Genomic DNA, 25845 nt, shown 5'->3' with positions numbered 1-25845 from the left:
AAACACGGACCCTAAAGCAGCTGCCCCAAGTTCTATCCCAGCCCATCATGTGATCGTTTTCCTACTCTTTTCCCCTTAGCTTCCTTCTCCCTGTCTCTCCTACTCAACTTTCTATGCCTTTTTCCTGTTTTAATTTCTCCATCTGCTAGATGTGGTAGACCTGCTGAATGGTACCCTCTACCTGCATCTCTCCTTCCTCTAAGTGTCAGAAATGCTACTCAGGTGGTACAGAATGTGGGCAGGGCACACTCCATCAGGAAGCAAACTTAGGAGAGGAAGGTGAAGTAGGAGCCAACAAAGGGACCATCTTTTCTAACACCTGAGGCTTTTCTTGTCTCTTTTACTAGAAAGTTTCCCGGTTCATACTCTGGTCTCTACCTTGAAAATTAAGCTGAGCTGTTCTCCCTGATTCCAATAACAAAGCAGATTTGTTGCCCCTCTCAGCAGTCTAAAGCCACAGGAGTGTACCATAATTCCAGCATGTCCACAGAGTAAGCACTTATAAATTATTGTTGAATGGCGGAACTTTGAAATATAATACATGCACTAGTAAAATAAGACACTGAAATGTCAATAATTTCTAAAAACTGTGCTAAAACCAGCATCTCCTTAGTTCAAAAGCATTTTCCAAAAGTAGCTGGCTGACTTAACACAAGGTCACTCATGCCTGCACACATACGGCCCTCACCTAGTACAGCTTCTTTATCGGCTCGGGGTTGCTGGTCTCTCCCATCCCACCCTGCAAGTGTCTGCTTCCCAGTTACTGAGGCCCTCCAGACAGAGCAGGGATGACTTACTTAATCTCCCCTTTGGGTAAATTATTTTTCAGTAGTAAAGGTGATCATCATAACTAACTTAAATTCAAAGCTTCACTGTGCCACCACTATTTGGCTTTTCAATGCAGGAACAAGCACGAAATTGAAAATTTAGTCTTGACTGGTGGTGACTTCCCTGTTCATTTCTAAACAACATACTTAAATCTGATACACTTGAATTGAAATTTTCCAAATCAGGCTTCCAATTAAAGCTACCTTCATGGTAAATTTCTTGTGACAAATTGTGGGGTTTACTGAAATAACTTGATTTCATTTACAGGAGATATATAGACTTGGTTTAGTGCGGGTTGTTCTCTTTCTGGTTTACTGTCTGGGGGAAGGTGAGAGGAAGGGTGAGTAGGGGAGAGAAGCAGTTACAGGGTTTTAAGAACTAACAGATGACTGCCTTGGCCTCCACCTTGTATCTCAACCTCCACAGCAGTTCCAGTAGCCCCAGGCTTCCCCAGGATGAGGCACCGGCCCATCGTGACTCAGAGGTCATCTGCTGAATCATCTTAGCCCTGCTCTTAGCCACCTCCAGGTTTTCTGTCAAGGCTGACTTTCTGGATCCTACCTTAACAGGGTTTGACAAGGTCATGATCAATGACAGTTACTGACTACAGACATCTTCCTCGCCTAAGGAGTGCTAGTGGTCAGCTTTGGGCTTGAATGTCTCTTAGGAGACAATCTGTGACATCCACATTCCCAGCGACCTTTATTTAAGAAGGCTGAGGAAATGTCGTCACAGCAGACTCAGGAAGCCTAAATTCTAGCCTGGTATGCTTCAGCCAAGTCATTCTGATTCAGTGGGTAGATCAGAGCTGCTTCTACTTACTTCACCAGCATGGCATGAAGACGGACAGATGGCTTAATATAGCAAACTCCTTAAAGGAGACATGCCTTTTAGACAAGAGGTAGCTAGGACTGGTCTCTTGAGGGGACTTTTAAAGTGAATTCCAATTGTGGGATTCAGGATTATTCTTTAATGAGCTTTAGGCTGAAAATATGTTTCATACCTGCACATTTGAAACTCTGAGCAGTGAGTCCTCGTTCCAAAGACAAAGTCGTCAGGATGCTGAGGAAGCTGGTGGTCACAGACTGGCGTTTGTTCTTCCTGAGTTCATGCCCACCCATCTGATCCTTGGGTTTGGTCCTCAGCGTGACCTGCAGGTTTTGTTCTGAACTCCTTGCCGCATTGGCAGCCGTTTTCAGAGCCTCCATCCACTCCTGGGCCCTCTGCCGGGTCTCAGCACGGAGGCGGAGGACATCTTGGGGGAAAATGACTTGAAAGCAAGAGTCACAGTCATCCAGGTTGTCCATCTGGACGGCCAGACACACATCCACATTGTAGCTCAGCAGGGGATCCTCGTCCAGCTTGCCAGGCTGAAAAGCCATCAGGTAGGCCGGGCTCAGGACAAACGTAAATGCCTTCCAGTTGTTTTGGATGGTCAGCCTGTACAGCGTCCCCGATTTGAGGATGTTTTGGTACTCTTTGGGGCTATCCAAGACAGGGGATGGCACGAGCAGCTCACTGGATTTCTTCTGCAAACAACGATTCTGTGGACAGTCGGCATGATGACCGAGCCCTGGTGAGTCAGCCAGCTCCTCTGGCCGTCCCATGTAAGCAGGCGCGGTGGCGTGCACACCTTCCCAAAGCTTCTGCCCCCAGTCCAAAGCCTCCCATGGTGACTCTGCCTTTAGCTGCAGCTGAGTGTTGTCATACAGAACAGTATCCACCAGCCTGGCCTCGAGGTTGCCCAGAACAGATATGCTCTGGAAGTGTGACAGCTGATACGTTCCACAGAGGTTTTGATTCCCACTGCTGTCGAGGCTGTAGAAGTATAAGCTGTAGGGGGAGAGTTCCGCGTAACAGCTTTGCCAGTAACTGTCATGGTCCTTCCGAATCTCCAGGTAACCCTTTTTCAGAATGTTTGGGAATGCCTCCTTGTGTTCTAGAAAGAAAGGAAAAAAAAATAAAAGGAAGCAACATATTAATCCATTAATATGAATGAACAAATGAGATGAAAAGGCAGGTGCCAGAAACCAAACGGATCAGGGGTTGACATCCTTCTGGCTCAAGAGTAAGTACTGGGGAGTGGGGTGTTGGGGTTTCATGGTCAGTGTGACATGCAGAAGTCCGTTCGGAAAACAGAAACACCGAATGACTGGGACTATGCCATGTGGGCCCATGAAACAACTGCGCTTTGCCAGGATTTCTTGTTTTCTAGATGACGTTCTACAGAGTACCAAATACGAGAGAGAGAATGTTCCTTCTGCCACCTGACCTAACTCCCTGCTAATACGCATCTTTCTTTAGGTAGGTAAAGCCAGGAAGGGCCAGTGGAAAGACCAGAGCATGAAGTGCACTGCACTTCTCATAAACTCCTGTTTCTCAGATGCCCCCATCAGTCTTCAAGGCCAGGCCATGAGCCTTCTGGCTCATAACCAGTTCTCCAGCCACGCCTCAACTACTCACTTCTTAGATCTCTGCTTGGATAGCAGTTCCTCTCACCTCTGAGCCTGCTTATGCTGTTCCCTCTGCTTGCAATGCCCCTTTCTCACCACTTCCACCAGCTATGACACACTTACTCTTCACTCAGCCATCCTCTCTTCCAGAAAGGGAGTTTGTCCCGACTCTCCCAACCCCACTCCCTCGCCTGCACAGACACATCCCTCGGTCAGTATCAGGGATCCTTACTATATTATTCCTCTCTAATGGGCTCTCATCAGTTTATATAAAACTGTTTTATATAAAACAGTTTATAATTTTTAAATTATAAAAATAATTTATAATTTTTAAAGAAGTGTGTCTTCGCCACTGGTCTGTAAGCTCCACTGAGGACAGGGGCAAGGCCTGTCCTGTCATCCTTATATCACAGCACATAGTGTAATGCCTGGTACACAGTAGGTACTTAGTAAGTACTTGTTGAATTAGAGTAGAAATAAAGCTTCTACTATAATGTCCAGCATATAATAGGTATAATTCCCTTCCCTTCTCTTCCCCTGTGTTTCACAAGTCCATCTGGTCATGCCATCTTTAATCAATGACTACCTGCAACAGATACAAATTTCATACTTTAATAAAAGGAGACTGTCACTTGGGAGATGTCCTGATACTTTCAACAGGCATGAAAATGAGGGAGCTCTCCTCCCTAGTACAGCTTTTCGTTTCTGAGATGTTTCTCAATCTTTTTGCTGACACACGTCGGAGACAGTCATACACTAATTGAGTCACTCCCTGAAGAAGAGAAATCACATTCCCAAAGGGTATGATTTCTGATCTTGGCTGGAGGAAAAAAAAAAAAAAAAGAGTAACACAGATCTAGATCTTCAAATAGCAAAAACCAAAAGAGAAAATGAGAGAAATGCAGCAGAGAAAAGCCAGTTTTACCCGCTTTACATCTCTGCTCCTGACATTCATCAGTGTTTCTGTGGTAATTCAAAAGCCATTAATTTCTTGCAACCCACACTAATCCCTTTGCAGAGAGAGATAATGGATGCCTATTCTCCGTTTTCTTTTCTGATAATGCAGTAAGAGAGGCAGTGCTGTTAGAGACACTGATGCCACCTCTCCTCCTCTCATTTCCATCAGGTGCCGATGACAGTTCAACCTTTTCCATAATAAGACCCATAACCTCGCATCCCTCCATCCCCATCCCTCCTGTGACCTAACAGCTCAGGCATGTATCCCCGAATAAAATAAAAACCATCTCTCTTGCTTTTAGCTAGGAATTTTCCTCTCCTTTTCTTTCCTCCCTGAGAGCTTTTTACAACAGCTTCCACGAATTAGAAATTCTAACTATAATTGGACCCAAGCCAGAAGCAAACCTCACTGCTTTCTGACTGTATAAGCTAGGGTGTCAGATGCCAGCTTGGGTGGACTGAATAGAAGTCTAACAGGGAGTCTCAAAAGTTCCCCCACCTTCTTGCTGCAAAATAAGGTAAAGAATGCACTGTGTTTCAATATCTTCTCCCCACCTCGGCTCAGCCCTCTCTAAATAGGTATGTTAAATTGAGATAGAAAAGAGGAGTGTTAATCATAGGAAATGGTCCATCCTTATAGGCTGCAGTTTGTAGTGTAATTTCTTGGAAAAGAAGAGAACAGATGTGATCAGAAAACTATTCTCAGCATGTATTCCTTTCTGGAGGGCCTGTTTATTTCAAACCTTATTAATATGTTGTGTGTGAAGTATTAATTATCTGACTGTAGAGGGCTGGAGAACTACCATTTCTCTTTAATCTCTAGCTGCTACTTTCTACTGAATCTGAAGTTTATTTTGAATATTTTTGCTATTGACAAATCAGAAGTTATATACTTAAATCTAAGCTTTCGTTAATTTACTATAGCTCAACTTTTGTTTCCCCGGACCATATCATTTCATCACATACATTCTTCTAAAGTGTTCCATTTCACGAATGAACAATATGACCTCTGTCTTAATTAATATCATAAATGGTTCAGGTAGAACAGCTGACAAAGATTATCGCCGTTTCCCCAATGAAAATAGAGAAAGGTGATCAAAATGAATCACTGTGTCTGTAAATTTCATACTGAAACCATAAGAGAGTAATTCCCTTGTGAAAAACAGCAAGAAGCAAAAACAAAAACATAAACAAAAAGAACTTGAGAACTCTTTGCTTCCCCACTGCTTTCCACTGTGGCTAGTTACAAAGACCTGGGTCAGTTCCTCCTCAACAAAGACCCCTTTTCCTTCTCCCCCTGGTCCCACAGTACCCAGCGCAGTGGCTTAAGGACAAAAATTGCTACTGATTGACGAGGAAGAGGGGATTTTTCCCCCTCATGAACCTCATTCATTTCTGTACTGCCAACCCACTGAAGAGTTCCTCTTTTGCCATTATTTCCTCTTTCTGTTCTCAAAAAAGTTCCCATTCTCAGGCCACCATCTTAATCAAGATCTTAAATGGGCTCCCATTTCAAGCCCTCCCCCCGCACCCCACCATGTCACACTCAGTTACCGGGGTAACCTTTCTGGATCACTCATAACCTTTCCCATGCCCTCCCCATCAGCCCAAAACCCTGCACAAGTTTCCTGGTGCTACACAATAAAGTCCAAACTCCTTAGACCGGCCTTAACACATTTTCTCATGGAAAATTTCAAACACAGTTAAAGGCATGGAGAAGAGTAAAATGGACACCTGTGGGCTCACCCCTTAGCTTAAAAGTCATCAGGTTTCCGCTATTCTTGTTTCCTCTTTCCCACTCCTCTCCAACTCTTGCTTTTTATTGTTTTTTGTTTGTTTGTTTGTTTTTGCTGGAATACTTGAAAGCAAATTGCAGACATTTTATCATTTCTACTGTAAATATTTCAGGCTGTATTTCTAACAGATAAGAATATATATATATATATATATATATACACACACCAGTTTCACACCCAAAACATGAATAATTCCTTATCCAATACCCAGTCTGTATCTCATTTCCCCAGATTCTCTCAAAAAATTTCTTTATACAGATGCTTTGCTCGATTTAGGTCCACACCTTGATTTGGCTGGTAGGTCTTTTAAGCCTCTTTAAACCTATAACAGTTCCCTCTTTCTCCCTTTTTTTTCTCATGCCATGTATTTATTGAAGAAATTCATTCCTTTGTCCTGTAGAATTTCTCACATTCTGGATTTGGCTGAGTGTATCCTCACGGTATCAGTCAAATGCTCCTGTTTCCCAGGTTTTCCATCAACTGCTATTTACTTATTTTATTATTATTTTTTAAAATATTTACCTATTTATTTGGTTGACCGAATCTTAGTAGCGGCAGGCAGGCTCCTTAGTTGCAGCTCGCCAGCTTGTCAGCTGCGGCATGTATGTGGGATCTAGTCCTCTGACCAGGGGTAAAACCCAGGCCCCCTGCATTGGGAGCAGAGTCAACCACTGTGCCACCAGGGAAGTCCCTCATCTGCTATTTAGATCTCAAGATCCAGTTAGGGTTTTTTTTGTGTTTTTTTCGTGCAAGAATATGTTACAGGTGGTTGTCCTACTTGCAGGGATATGGAGATTGATTTGGAGGTTCAGATGATGTTAGCCTGACCCCTCCGTTTTGAGTTTCCCCAGGGACCTTTCACACTGCAGCCACTGTCTTCCATTCCCCACACTCCAGCCAGGGGACTTGCTGTGGCTTCCATTACTGGCCCCTCCCGACCTTCAGGCATTTTCTCTCACTGTTCTCCCTGCCTAGATTTCCCTGCATCTCTGCTTGTCCATGTTTTCATCCTACGTGAGAGCTAGTATAAAATCTCACCTTTTCCTGAAGCCTTTCTTTGTCCCCTCTAGTTGAACACAGCTGTCCTCCTCTGAAGCCCCATGGCTCTATGGCTACACCACCCTGATGACTCATATTTCAGATACTATTTCACACTCATCAAATATGTACTAAGTTATATAATAAAAGTATTCCAAGAAAATCAATAAGAAATGATTTTAAAAAGTTTCTGCCTCCACATCCCGGCACCCACAATCCTTCTGCCCAGACTGTAGAGCGTTTGATAGGAAGCCTTTAGACAGTATACATATGTAATAATAATATTATAAATAATAATTGGGCATGTTCACATATATTAGCATATGTAATTAAAATGTGCTTCTATTTGGGTTACTTTATGCAATTCTGTTTTTCTAAAAACCAGCATGTCCCAGATCACAATAAATGAAACATTTAGGTAAACGTTTAATTTACCAAGAAAGTCTGAACTGCCTGAGTCAACACCATGAATGATGTCATAAGAATAGGACTTCAAAGATCAGACAATAGTTTAAAATGAAAGATAAAGAGCAACGTTTTAACAGTTTCAAAGAACTCAAAAGCCTATGTGGTGTCAGTATTCCAAATCAAAATTATCTAGGCAAATTTAAAGGAAACATTTAAGTTCTTACAAGATGAATAAATGTGAAAGGAAGCCGAAGTAGAGAGTGAATGGAGTACCACGATGCTACAGAATCACATTCTGTCCTAGACAAGCCCAAAAGGACTGCCCCTCAAAGTTCAACAGATTTATTACATCTCCTTTGCCCTTCATCATCTTTCTTTTCAGTTTCTCTACAGGTTATCTAGGCTATTGTTAGCTAAAAGGATAGATGATTTTAAGATCTGAAAGCCTAGGAAACAGGATTTACAACTACACATGGGCTCAAAACTAAGGGAGCAAAGCAATTTGACACACATTTACTGAGTACCAACTATGTGCAAAGTAGAACGCTAAGCTTTACTGGAGACCCAAAGATGACAGAGGTCCTCAAGATGCTTACACTTCAGTTTTGGCAAATGACTCTAATAGGAGGCTTCCAGGTCAATGATAAAGGAGGAACCATAGCGCCACTTCAGAACAAAGACACTTCTATGATTTGGCTCTTCTTCATGAATGGCCAGTGCCAATGACCTGTACTCAACCGCTACTGTCGCTTGACTTCCAGATCCCATCCCCAGCCTCCCAGACTACAGTGCCACTTGGTTCAACCTCACCTCACAGCTCTGACCCAGGTGCTGCCAGCACTACATGACAGCCTAGAGCATGGGAGAATGTGACTAGACTCCCGCAGATACAGACAACCTGAGAACCGTCTGTCTACTCACTGGCCAGCCCCACTTCCTCCTCCAAGACTGCACGCTTCTCTGGGGTTAGTTACAACCTCTAGGCTTCAGGACTCAGCCCTAGTCCTCCACTCCAATTTCTGGACTTCCCCTCTTACTGAATGGCCTGCTCTTAGCTCCACGCACCCTCGGAGTAATAGCCCCTTCTGGCACTGTCTGACGCAGAGACAGGAGGCAACTTTCACTGACTGCTACTGACTGCCTGGAACCCTGTACTGAGAAAGATGCTGAGGCCACATCCAGACTCAGTGGGGAAAAAGCACCATGATGTCACTGAGGTGGGGAAAGATACATGTTATGAATTTTCCATCTGGTTTTAGGATCTTTACAAACATAGGTCCTCCCCCTCCTTGATTCCAGAGACCTAATTCTCTCTTCCACAACATTAACATCCCAGACCTCTTAGACCTCTTCATCACAAAGTATTTTCCAACTTCCAATGCAGTACTCCTTCATTCTTCTCACTCCTCCACCTCCCCTACCTTCCATTCCATCCTTATAAAGACCTTTAAACATGAAGCCCTTCTACCTCACCCCTTAAAGTCTCTTCCTTGTTTCACTGGACTCCCTCCTCTAGACTCTGTAGTCAATAGTTAAAACTTGTTTGCTCAGACTTCCCAGATTTAAGCACCAACTCTGGACTGTTACCATCGTCTATTTAAGACCAGCATGCTCGAGGAAGACTCAGAAGTATTAACACAGGTATGTTAGTTCATTTCAACTGCTATAACAAAATACCATAATCTGGGTACCTTGTAAACAACAGAAATTTATTTCTCACAGCTCTGGAGGCTGGAAGTCTGAGACCAAAGTACCAGCTTTGGTACTGGTGAGATAAAGCTTCCTGGTTGATAAAAGGCCATCTTTTTGCTATAACTTCGCACGGCGGAAGGGGCTAGGGAGCTCTGTAGGGTCTCTTTTATAAAAGAGACTAATCCCATTCATGAGGGCCCCACCCTCATGACCTGAGCACCCCCAAAGCCTCCTCTTAATTCCATCACTTCAGGGGTCAGAAGTTTAACACATGAATTTTGCGGGGGGACACAAATATTCAGGCCGGAGCACCGGTCAAACATAGATTCATGTTGCTCAACTTCTTTTATAGCTTTAATCCTGACAATTCATTCTTTTATTCATCTCATGGATCCCACACACAATCCAAGAACAATTTTCCCACATCTTCTTTAGTCTTTTCAAACTGCAAATGCCACCATCTCTTTGTGTACCATAGGGAGCTCCTTTACATATACCATACTCGGCTTCACTTCAACATTACACTAACCAATATCCTATACAAGTAAGACAGAGCACAGTGGTTAAGACCACATGTGCTAGAGCCAACTGGCTTAAGTTTAAATCATAATTCTGACCTTACTGTCTGGGTAACCCTGGACAAATTACTTAACCCAAGTCTCAGTTTTATCATCTTTAAAACGGGCTATATTAGCACCTACCTCATTGTACTATCGTGAGGAAGAAATGAGTAACTCTCAGAACGATGCCTGACACATCTTAAGTATTCAATAGATGTTTCCTATTTTAGCTTCTGGTCTCAAAAGAAGCAGCTTCTTGCCTCCTTGTTAAAGCTAACCCTTCCACCTTCACTCTGTACCTAATCCTTTCCCTCTTCTTCAGAATCTCTTCCTCTATAACATCTGAAAATTACCTCTCTATGGATCTCTTTTCCTCTTGTCTTCTAATATCCTAAGGTTTGTTGTGTCTATTCAAAATTATTCACTTGAACCTACATCTTCTATGGCTCAATCTGTCTCCTTCCTTCAGATTCCAGATTCTTCTAATGCCTCTACTTTCTGTCCCGCACAATCTGGCCTCTGATTATTGCTGACCTCCCCTCACATCATCTCACATTTCTTCTCTCACTCCAGCCAAAAGCCTCTCATGGGTTTTGAACAAGCTGAGCACTTTCTTGCCTCAAGGACTCTGAAGCTGCTGTATCCTAGGTTTGGGACATCTGCCCCCAGCTCCACTGATGTATTCAACTCCCTCAGCTTTTCACCTCGAAGGTGCCATCCTCAGTGAGGCCTTCATCCCTCAGCACCTCAGTTAAAGGGCCCCCCTCAGTCCCTCTCTATCTTACAACATTGTTTTATTTCGTTCAAAAAACTGCTCCTTGAAGACAGAGACCTGAATGTCTCTCTCCCTTCGTATTCCCAGTGGCTGGCTCTATAAGTATTTGTCGAATGTATGCACCAAGGACTAAGCTAGAATCGTGGAAACACCAGGTGAATCAGACAGACTCTGTCAACAGTTTACAGACCAGTGACAGCCCTCCTTTCTCTCTTCACAAGTCCCACTTTCTCTTTTACCACAGTCGCCCTCATTTGAGTCCCCATCACCTCACATCATGATGACCGCAGAGCCTTCTCATTTCCATCCCTTCAATTCTTTCCATCTACCAATCCACCCCACGTACTGTTAGGGCCTGAGGGGACCCAATAAATAGCATCACTTTTTTTCACCCAAGTTCTAAACCAACTGAGATTGACAGAGGGTAGTCAGACGCATAGAAATCAAAACGTGAGCCAGCTGGAGGACACAGCTTAGGTGTGTAGCACCCCAGAATTCCACAGACTCACCAATGAGTCACCCGCAGCACTGGATCAGCACAGGCTCCCCTCCCAGGGACCACCCATGAAAGGCTGGTGGGTGGTGGAGCAGGCCTAGAGGAGCGGACCAGAATCAGTGCTTCCTGTAGAGGCTGAGTTACACATGCCTGGTTCCTCTCCTAAAGTTGCCCATAAGTTACTCCTCCCCAGGGGTGGAGTGTGCAAAGGGAGGGAGAGAGGCCAAGGGGGCCATTCTAACTGATGAATCTTTACATGGACACAAAAGCTATAGGGAAGGAGATTCCCTGCAACCCACCCCCACTACCCTTGGCCACTGCCAGCTTCCAGACTTTCTGTAAATTATCCTTTTAATATTGACTCTCAAGAAATTTTCAAGTGCTTCTTGCCAAACATACCATGTTAATTCTCTCTGTCTGGCTTTGAAGGTCCTCCATAATCTCAGCCCACTGCTCTACAAAATGTAGTCCTGCTCTGGCTTAGCCTCTGACCACCCCACACAAAGCCTGTGTTCATCTCCACCTCGGCTGTGTGCTCAACCCTCAGTGCTCAGCTGGAACATCCTTTCCTCAATGAAGACTTCTCTGACATTCTAGACCACAATCAAGTCTCTTTTCTTTACATTTCTGGTTAATAAAACAGTTTTCCAAGTCTATTTGTTTCATGTTATTATTCAACTGTGTTTAAGCCAGAGACTAGGGGGAAATTAACCAAATTTAGGTCCTTGTTCTCATTAGAGGGCATGAGGGAAGTGAAATTAACAGTATGCACATCAATCGTGACACTGCCACAAATGTCCATAGCAAAGAACATGAAGAGAATGATGCTACAGGAACCAAAGAGGGGCTGTGTTTTGTACATTTTCAATGTGGTATATAAGCCCTCACACAGTGCTGGCCACAGTAGTGCTCACAGATATTTGTTAACTTATTCTGGTAGAAATGAACTAGGCTCAAGTGATATCTCTTCTGTGAGTTACTTTGGAGATCTTTCTTTATGGGTAAAAGAGAATATCCCATGTGTTTTCCCTTCATTAACCTAGGGGAAAAGACATATCTGTGCAGGCTCTAGAAGAAAGAGATCCATAACATATCTAGCTATGTATTAGCTAGACACACCAGCTGGGGATCTTTTCCATCTAAGTTCTTTGTGCTATGAGCAACAGTGATAGGGCATAAGTCAACACAGACCTGGTCCATTTCACTTCTCAAGTGTGAACCTGACCAGGAGATCACAGACCCAACCTCTTAAATTCAGAGGTTTTCTGCCTTCTGTGACAAGGGTAATTTCTAGTGCTTATAGAACTTGTTGACCCAGAAAACATTTCCAAACATCAACTTTCAAATGATGCTCACTCTTGGCCATCGTGAGCTTCTCATTCTGTTTCGTTAATCTATACGAATTAAGTGTAAGAGAATCTCTCATACTTAGGCCACCAGATTTTAAGATAAGTGGCATTCCATTGCTATATCTTTGGGTAACACAGAATCATAGAAACTTAGAGCCAGAAGGGACTAGAAATCTCTTCAGCCCAGCCCTATCTGAAGTAGAACCTGTCAGGGGCCTCCAGCCTATCAACTGTCTCCCCCTTATTTACCAACGGAACCCTAATTTTGTTCAGTTGTGGAGATGGCCTCTCCCCTGCCCCACAAAAGGAATCATGATTTGTTTAACCCAATCAGTAACCACATTTTCCTTTGCCAGAGATTGCTTTAGGGGAAGGCATGCAACCCAGTTCTGGCTGCAGACGAGGTGCTTTTCGGGTCCTCTGGGAAGAGACCCAGAGGAAGTGCCCTGCTTTCCCTTCCTGACTTTGGCAGCTGACATATATCCTTGGGACTGCTGTAGCCATCTTGCATAAATGAGGGAGAGAAGAGACACTACCAATATACTGAGGATAGCAGAGGAAAAAGATGAAAAGTGCCTGGATCTTGATGACCCTGGGGCTACCAGAGGTAGGTGTCCTTAAGTGTTCACTGCATACAGTGTTTGATATTCACTAAGTGTCCAATAGCTATCTGTTAGATACGTGAAAAAATAAGATGATAAATGGCCTCACTGTTTATGTCACTTTCAGCTGAGTTTCTATTACTTGCTTCTAAACACATTCTAACTGATTTAACAGATTTGGAAAGAGGTTCCAGGAAACAAAGTGACTTGGCCAAGGTTATACCACGGAGTGTGCAAGTTGAGAGTGGAACTCCAACCTCCAGACTTTCAATCTAGATGACACTGTGCTTTATCTGTGGTGGAGGGGATGAGGTCTAAGCTTCCTCAGACCTGAGAGGCAGCATTAGAGCGTGGTTATGTGTGGCCTCCAGAATGGGCTTGGCTTGGGGTCCTAGCTCCACCACATACTAGCCAGATGGCCTTGGGTGAGGTTACCTTCTCTAAGGCTTGGCTTCCTCCTTTGTAAAATCAGCAAAATATTAATCTCTTAGTCTGACATATTAAACTATTATTAATATTAAATAAGATAATGGATGAATATTTCTTAGCACAGGTCTGGGCATAAAGTTAACTCTCATTAAGTGATAGCTCTTATTGACAGTATTAATACTAACAAGATTCATTCAACTTGACTCAAGCTTTAGGTAAGGAAAAATGAAAGAAAGGCCATTTTCATTCTGGAAACAAACAAATAAAACAGTGCTGTCCTGATTTTCCAAGCACCAATACATAGAGTCCAACCGAACACCTTGCATATGCTCATACCTGATATGATAGAAAGTTGTCTACAATACAATTCATTTTATCAAAGAACTGCCAACCTAGTGTGGGACATGAATGTACAAGCAATTACCTATAATGTGCGGCAGAATAAAATGTGCTATGGAAACATAAAATGAGGAAAAAAAATAATTTTAATTTAAAAGAAACACAAGAAACAGAGAACAAACCAGTGGTTATCAGAGGGGAAAGGGGTCAGAGGAGGAGCAAGATAGGTGAATTAGAAGGATTAGGAGGTATGAACTACCACGTATAAAATAAATAAGTTACAAGAATGTGATGCATGGTACAGGAGATACAGCCAATGTTTTATGATAACTTTATGCAGAGTATAATCTATAAAAATAGAAAATAGGTATGTTGTGTACCTCAAGTTAATATAATATTGTAAGTTACTTATACTTCAATTTTTTTTTTAATGGAAAAATATGGAAAGGTCTTAGGGATGATGTGGCATTTGAACTGGTCCTTGAAAGAAAATGGAGGATTCTGAAAAGTGAAGAAGACAGAGAAGGTATTGTGGGTGAAGAGACATCACGAGCAGAGTCCCAGGAGCTTGAACGCACACGGCACATTCAAAACTAGCACACAGATGGGGTGAAGAAAGGTGCAGGTGATAAGCTTGGAAAGATGGGAAAGATGCTTTAAAAAATTTACACTTGATTTTGTAAACAACGGGGAACCATGATTCATTTTTGAGAACAGAGTAGCACGAAAAGATCTGTGTTTTAAGAAAGTAACTCTAGCAGTTTGTGAAATTAGTAACTATAGTTCTCCTTAGCCAAGAAAGATAAAATACATTAACAGAACAACCGCATAAAAATGCCAGACATTTCGTTTTCAGAGTTCCCATATACATTTGTTAGGAATCAGGATGCGGGCTGGCAATGAGGCATGTTGGGTTTCCGAAAAATATAACCAATGGAAACTATACAACCATATAAAATCAACTTTCTGTGACCTATTTTAGCAACTTCTTTGCACTGACTAATCTTGCTGAAGAGTGAATCATAAATTCAGCAGAGCCCATGTCCTGGTGACCTCACTTGTTCTAAGCCCGTAGGAATATTCCCACCTCTACTGGCTCCAAGTCTTTTGAGAAACATCATAATTGAAAAAGCAGTCATTTTAGTATAAGTCCCAAATTTGGCTTTCTTTTTCTTTTTTTTTTTTTTTTTTTTTCTCTAGTGAAAGATGGGGAAAAAGGGACTCAAAACAGAGTAACATAGAACTCCAGATAAAGAAACCATACTGCCATGGTTTTTCTAGCCCTACAGAAAAACTCTGCTTGAGACCTTCTCCTAAAGTACTCAGCACAAGAAAAACAGGCAGAGGGATGGTACCAGGTCACCAGAGAGTGAAACCGACTGAAACAAAAGCCCAGCTGACCACTGCCCTTGCCAGATGAAAATGTGAACACAGGGAGGGAAAAGTCAGTCAGATTCGGGCAGTCTGCTGAGTTTCAGAGCTCCATAGCTAATGCCAAGGAGTTCTTCTAAAACTTTTTTATTTGAAAAATTACAACAGCAGTTCATCCAGAAGTAGAGTCACAAGGCACGTGGAAATGCTTCTGTGTTACCTAATTTCAACCATACATATATTCCCATCATGACCTTCCATTACCTCTCTGACTATAGTAATTGGCTCCCACACAACCGTAAGTCAAGGTCAGTTCAACAACATCCTAGAATAATATCATTTTAGAGTTGGGAAAGATTATAGAGATAATTTAACCTGCTTCACGAGTTTACAAACCAAAGGCAGTAGACAAGTGATTCTTCCAAACCTACATGGTGAGTTAGGGGTAGAGCTACGATACAATGTTTGCAAGTCCTTGCTGAGTGTTCTCTCCATATAGCCTCACCTTCCTCTACCGTGTGTATATACTTAGAGGGATGAAAGAGAGAGAGAGAGAGAGTGTGTGTATATAGCTATTTTTCATATTGATAACATATCTAGTGTCCACACGTTCTTATGGCGTTTTATGTTCTTACCTTAATATATGTTTACATTTGGATTATAATTCTATGGTGTTAGGACCCCGTCTTTTTTATCCCACAGGAAATTCCCTGCTGCCTCTGGCTGTATCATTACTTAGTGAACAAGAACAGGGTAACAGTGGTGCAAAGGGGGAAAGGGTTAAGACAGATACTAGTCAGGAGCATGTCTGTACAGAATGAAGATTAGGACTAAAAAGGAGCCATTCTGGTTGCAGGATCAGGGTCCTCCCTCAGGGCTAGTTCCCAGTCAAACCTCGCTACAGCTGCCTAGGGCACGGCAGACCCTGGGATGGCAGAAGCAAGGGAGCTGGAGCTAAGGAAGCTTCGGTCTCCACCACCTACCTTGAGGTTCTCTAGAAATAGCTGCCTTTGAAATGAGGTGATGACTGTTATTTAATGGATGGGTACATCCTTTCATAACGTATACATATATCAAATCATCATGATGTACGCCTAAAATGTCGTACAATTTTGTCAATTATACTTCAATAAAGCTGAAAAAAAGAACTGCTGTTGCCATCTCACCTTAGATCTATTCCTTCCCCATCAGTTTATGACCTAACCCTTTTGCTATGACTATTCTATCCTCAGGTAATGCAGGTAGTCTTAACTACATTGGATTCAAGCTATACTCCATCCACCTAGTAGGACCCACTTGCAGTACCCTAGCACTTAGCATAGTCTGTTTTCCTGAGGCAATGACATCTCTAGAATGCATTCACAGGCTTCTGAGTAAGACTGAAAAAGGAAGCCAAAGATGGGGCAAAACTCTGAAGCCTTCTTTCCGTGGTCACAAACCCAGAGGGGTCGGTTCACTTATGCTTTTCTGTATGGATAACATTCAAGAGTGTGAAAGGCAAAGTTACAGTCTTCCTTTTGCAGATTCGTTGGTCCTCTAAAGGACTCTGACCAGCTCTGCACTGTTCATGTAGTAAATGTGTTAAAGGCAGGAAACAATCCTTGCTTAGCCAGACTGCTTGGGTGGGTCTCAGTTTTCCTAACCAGTGATTCCCTGAGGGAGTAATTTTAGTTGATGAACATTATCACCCAGATCTGTTTCCTCCACATCACTTCCTACCCTTTACTCCCACAGGGACTGATTGCCAACAAGCCTTCTCTAGTGGAGGGTTCCGGAGACTGAGAACTACTGGCTTCCAAAGTAGGGGTCCAGCTCCAGCTTAGGGGTTAAGAGCATGGAGTCTGAAGAAAGAGTGCCCGGGTCCAAATCGAGGATCCACTTGTTACTCGCTGGGGGACTGTAAGCACGTTACTTAGGCTCTCTGTACCTCAGTGGCCTCATCCTTAAAAAGGGCTCAATAAAAATACCTATATCACAGGAGTGTTATAGGAATTAAATAAGCTGCTATCTGCACGGCACTGAAAATAGTGAACAAAGTAAGTGTTTGCTGCTGTTATTGTTATTTTTTTCCCTTCTCTTTCCACCTGGGCTCTCTCACTTACCCTGAGGATGAACACACCAGGTGCTCGGATGTTGGCTTTGATAGTAACAAGTAGGCTGTTAATCTCTTTGATGTATTCTGCTCTCATAGATACCAAAAACCTAGGAAAGAAGTGATCTTCAAATCCAAAGCAATAGCCTTCTGTAAAGAAACACTATGAGGGAACGGGGAAAAGTTGAGGAGTGATGCAAAAAATTACCTCACGTGACTGCCAACTTCAGAAAGACTGAAGGGCGCACCACAATTATCTCCCCAGGCTTTGTGCTCACCAAACAGCAGTCAGATTCCTCTACAAAGGGTAATCGTAAGCATGCCTGTGTGACCCTGGCATCTGAGATGGTGTCTGGAGACTCCTCCAAGGCCAGGGCACCATTCTTCCAACACCAGGGGCTACTTTACAAGCCGTATCTGTTTGATTCTCTCTTATCACAAGGATAGTGCACAGCAGCCTTTGAGATGAAAGCAAATCTTCATTTCCTGCTGCTAAAGAACTTCACAGAGAGGATGTGCAAGGTACGAGATGCTAGATGATGGTGCGAGGCCCTCGAAAAAGAGGGTGGAGTTGTTCTTTTTCCAGAAGGACATAAACCAGCTAAAGCACTAATGTTCTTAATTTATCAGCTTGATTTCGATCAGAAATACATTCATCTCATCTGTAAGGAAATGTTTTCAGGATGTATTATGTTCAGGGCACTATATTAGGTACTGAGGATAATGCAATGCATAAGAAACAATCCCTTCCTCAGTGACCATAAACTCTGGCGTAGAAGACAGTAAACAGCTGATGACAAATCAGTATGAGAGAGGGAATGGATGGTTTATTTCCCATTAACAAACCAGTTAACAGCTATGAGAAAGTACAATGCAGGAAGGCCAATTCAAGAAATATTTATTACGAGGCCATTTTATGAAACTGACTATGCCAGGGAGAACTAGGAGTGATTGGTAGTATCACTTTGCTTCTCATGGATGAGAAGCAAATACAATTGTAATAGTAATAATAATATTATTAATATTATTAATATTATTAATAATATTAATTATTATAATTAATATTATTATATTATAATTATATTATAATTATAATTATAATTATAATTATAATTATATTATAATTATAATATATTATAATTATAATTAATATTATTAATATTATTAATAGTAATAATAATATTATTAAATGTTTAAGACCTCTATTAAGTGTTTACTGTGTGCCAAACATGGTTCTCAGAAGCACTTTAGATCTTTTAACCCATTTAATGCTCACAAGATATTGAGGTAAGTACTACTATTATCCCACACTTTATGGCCCCCCCAAAAAAAATTAAGGTTCAGAGAGATTAAAAAACCTGCCCTATGTTACACAGCTAGTAAGTACTGAAACAAGGAATGAAATTCTAACAGTCTAGGTTTATAGTCATTGTTTTAACCAATATGCTACTTTGTCTGACAAGAAGGCCTTCTTCAGACAGGCTTGCCCATTAGCCAAACAACTCCTACTATACCCCAGCTACCCACTGCCCTCAATATGCCAAAATCTGGTTTGCTTTATACCCAAAGCATCATTTATCCTCAGTAAGGCTCACAAGCCTAGTTAATCATTGCCAAACGAGGCAGAAGACACAGAGGCCCTACCTAATGAAGAAGACCCTTGGGCTTGCCGTAATGGAAGGAAAGGGAGGGAATGAGGGTGGCAGAAGAGGAGGAAGCGGCGGTCGAGGAGGAGAAGAACTGCTCCTGGTTTAAGTCTTTAAGCTACTCAGGGGCCTCAAAAAAATAAAAATCAACTGGAGAAAACACAAGACTACAAAGTAATAAAGCCCATAAGTAAGAGAGTGACAGGGCTAGACACAAACCCTGATAGCCTTTCCCCGTCTGCCTGTGGTGTCAGGAAAGGGCTTTACAGTGAGGAAAGGGTTCCTGTGCATTTCTTCTGTTTGTTTTCTTACTAAAACTCTGTGCCATGCCCTGAGAGGGTTGCACCCTGCAGTGTGTAACGTGTCTTCTGTATCTGTAGCCTCTAGCAACTGGCATCTTTTGAACAAATCCACTTTGGCATGGGGACACTCAGAACGCAGTGACAAACTGACCCCAAAGCAGACACTTTTTGAGCACGCCCCTGTAGAACACTTGTTTGCAACTTGCTGACCTCCACTGAAGCACGTGTGTATGCGGGCGTGTGCACACGCACATACACACACTCACAGGGCTGAGCCCTGGTGACTCTGGACACTCTACTCCCCTCCCAAAAGCCATTTGATCCTAGGAGAAGACCCCGCTGGCCAAACTACAAAGATCTGGAGGGCCCTGGGTGGACCCCAGAGACACACTCTTTGCTGAAAACCAGGTGCACTGCCGTGCCATTGCTGGGGTCCCAAGCGCTGCCCTTCACCCCAGAGCCGAGGTGGCCCTTCAGGCAGGCGGCGGTGGCCTCGGGTGTTTGCCTCCCCGCTGCAGTCAGCTCCTGGGCTCTGCAGGGTGGGCTCCAAGGCCACAGGGCCACCTTTCTTCCCTGACGCGCTCTTCCACAAACACTGGATCTGCTGAGCCTGGGGGGAGGGGCAGAGAGAAGCCCCCAGCCAGCAAGTGTGCACAGCGCACAGAGGGGAGGCGTGTGCAGGACGGAGGTGCGCCTCGGTTTACAACGTGGCTGCAGCGCCCGCACTTCCCTGTCTCAGGTGTGACGTGGATTTATTGTTGCTGAGTAACTTCTCGTGGTAGAAACGAAATTTCTTTTAATATATTACATATGTATGTACACACTCGTGTGAAATATATGTACTTGGAGGGGATCTATTTCTGTTCCACGGGGAGTCATTCTTTCCCATCAGGAATCTCACCTGCTGCTTTGTGTATCTGGTCAGATTCCTGGCACGTTTTGTTTCCTGTTGTTTAGTAAAGGTGCTCTTCCTGGGATGCACACACACAAAAACACCAAGTCGCCCTCCTCAAAGGAGACCCATTTGACTACATTTTATTTCTTCTGAGGAGCCTATCATTAACCCTTGTTAATTTTTAGAACAGCTAGAGTGGAGGATGTGAGGATGACGGGCCCTGTCTGGACACCGAATCTGAAGTGCCTGTGGGACACTCCAGCAGAGGTGTTCACCAAAGAGCCGGATACGCGAGTCTGAAGTTCAAGGGAGAGATCTGGCCTGATCGCCATCTCCTGGGTCCTCAGCTACAGCTCTGGCCAAGATACCACACCGCCTCCCTCTGCTTTTGGCATATGCCTTCAGGAGAGACAATAAGCCTTTCTTCCGTTTGGACGGCTACGTTCAAAGGTTCTAAAGTGAACTTCACTCAGAGATCTTGGCTGATCTTGACTCTGCACATGGGTGTTGCCACTTCCTCGCCTCTCCCAAATGCTGTGAGAATTACAGTCGGCAGAGTGGGTGACCAGCCATGAACCTAGAGCTCCTCTCCACCCCCAGCCCAAGTGTGGGCAGCCCACGGGCCCTGCTTGCCCCTGCCCTTTACCTAGTGAGCAACAGGAACAAGATTTCTCTGTCCTGCTCTCCAGAGTATGCCAGAGGGAGCAGGTGTCAGACACTTGGCAGGCCATTTCCCCAACCTTATTAATTCCAGACAGGATGCGTATCCCGTGGATGACCAAAAGGGGGCCAGGTTATATTATATCAATACTTGCAAAGGCCACTGGTTACAGTTTAGCTTTCAAAATACCACTCGGTACTTATATTTCAACATAATACTCAAACTTTTTAAATTGAGAATTAAAAAGTAATAATCATGGTCTGTCATATCCTCAAGAGAGAAGCTAAGGAAGGTTCTTTCTTTAGCTTCCTTTAGAGAACATGAGGAAGGCTGGTTCTTGCATTTACAATCCAAACAAGATTGGAAGAAATAAAATTGGAAATACGACATCCTCTTAACTTGGTTTATGCCAGGGATTTAGAATGGTTACAGTGGTTTAGTGATTAAAAAAAAAGAAATCTATGTGAACTCCAAGAAACCAAACAAAAACTGAGGTTGTTTGCTAATCAATGAGTACAACTGTTTGTACGTGAGCCCAAGGCAAAGGTCTCATTCTGCCAGGCACTGAGGTCGCAGCAACTTGTTCATCCCCTAATGTCTAGCCAGTTACCAAGCCCTGTGCTTTATAATGTCCTTTTCTTTTTTACTCCCATGATCACCATTTGGCTAGATGTTACAGAGGACTGGTGAAAGTCTAGGAGAGAAGATAAGGAATTACATGTCATGAATTTGAGTTGGGGGGAAAAAGAGTATTTTAAAAGGATAGATTTGAACTGGGTGTGAAAATAATGTAGCACCTCATAGGCAGGAAGACTGCATCTCCTTAATGGACATACTATACCATATCCTTGCCTCGAGTTATACTTACAAACTAAATGTTATTAATTAAAATTTAATGTAAAATAAGTAAATAAAATACAATGTTAAATGTATCAATGGAGTAGCAAGCAATGATAGAGATTGAAGAAACGCTAAAATAGCAGTTAAGTACATAAAATAGTCTCCTCAGTTAATTAAGCAGAAGCCATCTAAATTAAGAGGTTAAGCAGGGTAACTGAAGAATCATCAGTAAGAGGGCTTCCCTGGTGGCGCAGTGGTTGAGAGTCCGCCTGCTGATGCAGGGGACACGGGTTCGTGCCCCGGTCCGGGAGGATCCCACGTGCCGCGGAGCGGCTGGGCCTGTGAGCCATGGCCGCTGGGCCTGCGCGTCCGGAGCCTGTGCTCCGCAGCGGGAGAGCCCCCAACAGTGAGAGGCCCACGTACCGCAAAAAAAAAAAGAATCATCAGTAAGAAAAATGGGTACCCTGTATAAATGAAGTTATGGTGAAGAAAAATGCTGGGGGAAACAGAGAGATGGTTTGTCATGTCTCACAGAAGAGGAAGTTCACGGGTGAGTACATGAGTACATATTCATGTGCATGTGTGTGTGTGTGTGTGTATAAAGTACAAGGAAAAAAGAAATCAGGGCCCTGCACCATGAGGTCCTAACCAACCTCTCCAAACGTTTCCTCCCACGACCGCCATGAGATCCTTTGGTCTCCTCAAGGGTCAGCCTGGTCTCCTTGTCTCCCCCTTGGTCCACACCATAATCCTGACCGAGTGTCCTCCAACTGTGACTCTCTTTCTGCAACTTAGTGTCCTTCAAGGTCCAGCTCAAGTTCCATCATGTCTCACAAGCCCTTCCTGACAAGCCCAGCCCAGAGTGTCTTCCCCTTCCTCTATCCTCTGACAATTGCTGCCACTCACTCATTTTTTTAAAAAAATTCCAACAATATAAAGCAAAACAATGTTCCCTCCCAGGCATTTCAGTTGAGCACCTCCTTTCTCTCACCACTGGGCACCTTCCTGAGTCTTTGGGAGTGTCTGATCCCCTCAACCTAATGAGAAGTTCTTTAGGGCAGGGACTGTGTCTTCACACATCTTTTAATCCTTCATATCACAAGACTATGGCCAAGGTATGAGCTGATCAACATCTACCAATGTGAATAAGTGGTATCATACAATGTTCAAAGGAAAGTACTACATTAATCATGAGAACATTCTGATTCTAACATACAAGATTAGGAAAGGAGAATTAACCGTAGCCATCTTTTCACCCAGTTCCTCCTAGGAGGAATAAGACTGTAGACTTCAGGTAAGGTAAGTGCAAAGGTAACTGGAAGAGGGGCTTAAGTAAGCAAAGCCAGACACGGACAATGGAGAGTAAGACTCTCATGAGGTAGATGCAAGAGAGACAAAGGAAAATCAACAATTATTTAATTGCAGTCAGATATAAAAACATACCCATATTTCCTTGAGCATCTTCTACCTTGTTTGATGAGGACAATAGAAAAGACGTCCTGGTGAAGTGAGGGCCCTGAAGAGATGGTTGTTGCTGCTGAGGCAGAGGCATGGTTTTGAGGACCACCCTCCAGTCCACCTGGCTAATATCTGACCTTGATCGAGCATGGCCGGGCTTAAAAGTAGAAGTCTCATCCAATAAGTCATTCACAGAACGAGGTCTGTCCCTCCGACGCTGACAGATGTTGAAAAAATCAAAGGTTGAAGCTTCCTTTTGTTCCATCCAGGACAGATTATCTGGGGTTGTCCCTTTCTGGACCATAAACTGTTCTTTGGCAGGGAAGACATTTTGAGCTTTGGTTTCTAAGAACCTGGTCTTACAATGGTCCCAGATCATGCCTCCCTTGCCCAGGGAGGAGACATTTCTGATAGCACCATTGTCTATGTTACTGAGGACCTCATGCCCCACCAGTTCAGGAACTTCCTGAATCCCATAAACCTCTGCTTGCTGCACAGCCTTTTCTAGCTTACTATCAAAAGTAGTAAAGAAATCCTCAGTAACTTCCAGGGCTGGGCTGATATCATCCACTTCCAAAGCTTCCATGTCACAGGCTCCAAGAGGCCTAAGCCTCCTAAGCTTGTTCAGGAAAGGGCTTCATGAACATTCACCCGACAAAGAGAGGTAAAGTTTTGGGCAACAGAGTTCTGGAAACAACTGGAAGGAACTTTCATTCAGCTGCCCAGAGCAGGCCAAGCACAAGGGTGGTTGATGTTTTCCAGGACATTAAAAACATCTGCTAGATGATAACAGTCATCAACAAAGGTACTGGGAGACAAACATTCCTTTGAGATTATTCTTCAGTGAGACCTCTGTAAAGACAACAGGAAGTGCTTGTCAAGGCAATGTCACCACCATCTTTAATTTCCTGAAAGAAAATGAAAAGAACAACATTGGCACATAGTTCATTGTATTCTATATCGTTGTATTCTATATACATAAATCTGCCCGCTTACTTCCTCATCTTTACATCTCTTCCATGGCAGTCATGCCCAAACGTGGACAACACCTACAGAGAAGTTCCACTGTCAAGAGTACACATCACTGGGACTACCCTGGTGGCGCAGTGGATAAGAATCCACTTGCCAATGCAGGCGACACGGGTTCGATCCCTGGTCCGGGAAGATCTCACATGCTGTGGAGCAACTAAGCCCGTGTGCCACAACTACTGAGCCTGCACTCCAGAGCCCACGTGCCACAACTACTGAAGCCCATGTGCCTAGAGCCCATGCTCTGCAGCAAGAGAAGCCACCGCAAGGAGAAGCCCGCGCACCGCAATGAAGAGTAGCCCCCGCTCACCACAACTAGAGAAAGCCAGCGTGCAGCAACGAAGACCCAATGCAGTCAAAAAAATAAATAAAATTAAAAATCTTTAAAAAAAAAAAGAGTACATATCACTACATTGTATTAGAACTTACACAGAGCAGGGTGGGACTCTTGATAAGGGGAATTAAGGTCAGCAGCTTTTACTCATACAGAGAAGCCTATGCGAGCAGCTGTGAAAAGACTGCCCCGGCAAATCTCTGTGATATTGACCTAAAAGAGTTAGCCAAAGAGACTAGGAATTCTGTGACTGCGCTTATATCGTAATCAGTCTGAAAGTCATAAATGCATGAGTCCTGTCACAAACCGTGAAAGCACTGATGGTTTGTCAGGCTCAAAGGTGCAAGGGGGAAGTAGAGAGGGAGAATGGCCCTTTTATTAACCTGAATGTTTTTGTGTTGTGTTTCCTAAGCTTAGATTATGTAATGCCTGATGATGACTCTGGACTTCACAATTCTTCCAGTCATCTCACAAAAAGGCTTCAGGATCCAAACTCCCTGAGGCTTTGAGGATTGGCTTACGAGTAGGTCCAGCCTTGGGGCTGGGCAGAAAGAATCATAACACTAACCACACTGTCTGGGAAATGCTAGATCTCCAAGGCCAGGCCAAACGAGAACAGTGATGCTGTCCAATATGGTAGACACTAGCCATACATGGCTATTTAAATTTAAATTTATTGGGTTTCCCTGGTGGCGCAATGGTTAAGAAGCCACCTGACAATGCAGGGGACACGGGTTCGAGCCCTGGTCCGGGAAGATCCCACATGCCGTGGAGCAACTAAGCCTGTGCGCCACAACTACTGAGCCTGCGCTCCAAAGCCCATGAGCCACAACTACCAAACCCACATGCCACAACTACTGAAGCCTGCACGCTTAGAGCCCACACTCCGCAACAAGAGAAGCTACTGCAATGAGAAGCCTGCGCACCTCAATGAAGAGTAGCCCCTGCTCGCCACAACTAGAGAAAGCCCATGCACGGCAACGAAGACCCAACACTGCCAAAAAAATAAATAAATAAAATAAATAATTTTTTTTAATTTAGAAAATAAATAAATAAATAAATTTAAACTGATTAAAAATCAAATAAGGTTCCTCAGTCACACTAGCCACACTTCATGTGCTCAACATACACCTTTGTATCTTTACCAAAAAAATGAACAAAGAAACAAAACAACTAGGTAAGCTTTGTTTTCCTTAACTACTTACAAGTAGGTAAAACTAGGCAATTAGCAACACCTTTGCAAGTTGCTGCAAAGGTACATAAATGTGCTTTCTTCTTTAAAACTGCAAAATTTCTGTGGTTAATTAAAATAATTTTTAGCACTTAGGTCATTAAATCATTACATTTAAATCAACAGCACCAATCTACATTGCTTAATGTGTGTAAGTAAAACTACTATATACAGCCCGTTATTTTAAATGTATCAAGAAGGTTTGCAGGTCACAGGAACTTGGTGGCTAACCTCTTATAAAGTGAATGACTGTGAATTTGTCTA

General features: G+C 43.3%; 1 protein-coding gene across 5 annotated transcripts in view; it reads right to left on the bottom strand.

Annotated features, from left to right (window-relative positions):
• Nucleotides 1-25845, bottom strand: part of PLEKHM3 (pleckstrin homology domain containing M3) — a 183636-nt gene that overhangs the window by 137366 nt on the left and 20425 nt on the right. For all 5 annotated transcript variants that reach the window (XM_027122803.1, XM_027122832.1, XM_027122823.1 and 2 more), the window contains exons 2-3: nucleotides 22973-23895; nucleotides 1832-2767 (exon numbers count right to left, since the gene is read on the bottom strand). In XM_027122803.1, coding sequence (XP_026978604.1) covers nucleotides 1832-2767; nucleotides 22973-23573 — 1537 coding nt within the window. In that variant the 5' untranslated portion in view covers nucleotides 23574-23895. The remainder of the gene's footprint in view (nucleotides 1-1831; nucleotides 2768-22972; nucleotides 23896-25845) is intronic.

Source organism: Aethalodelphis obliquidens, unplaced genomic scaffold (assembly GCF_003676395.1).
Source record: "Aethalodelphis obliquidens isolate GAN/ISIS:26980383/991018 unplaced genomic scaffold, ASM367639v1 scaffold2, whole genome shotgun sequence".
NCBI classification, from domain to species: domain Eukaryota; kingdom Metazoa; phylum Chordata; class Mammalia; order Artiodactyla; family Delphinidae; genus Aethalodelphis; species Aethalodelphis obliquidens.
This window is presented reverse-complemented; position numbering and strand designations above follow the sequence as displayed.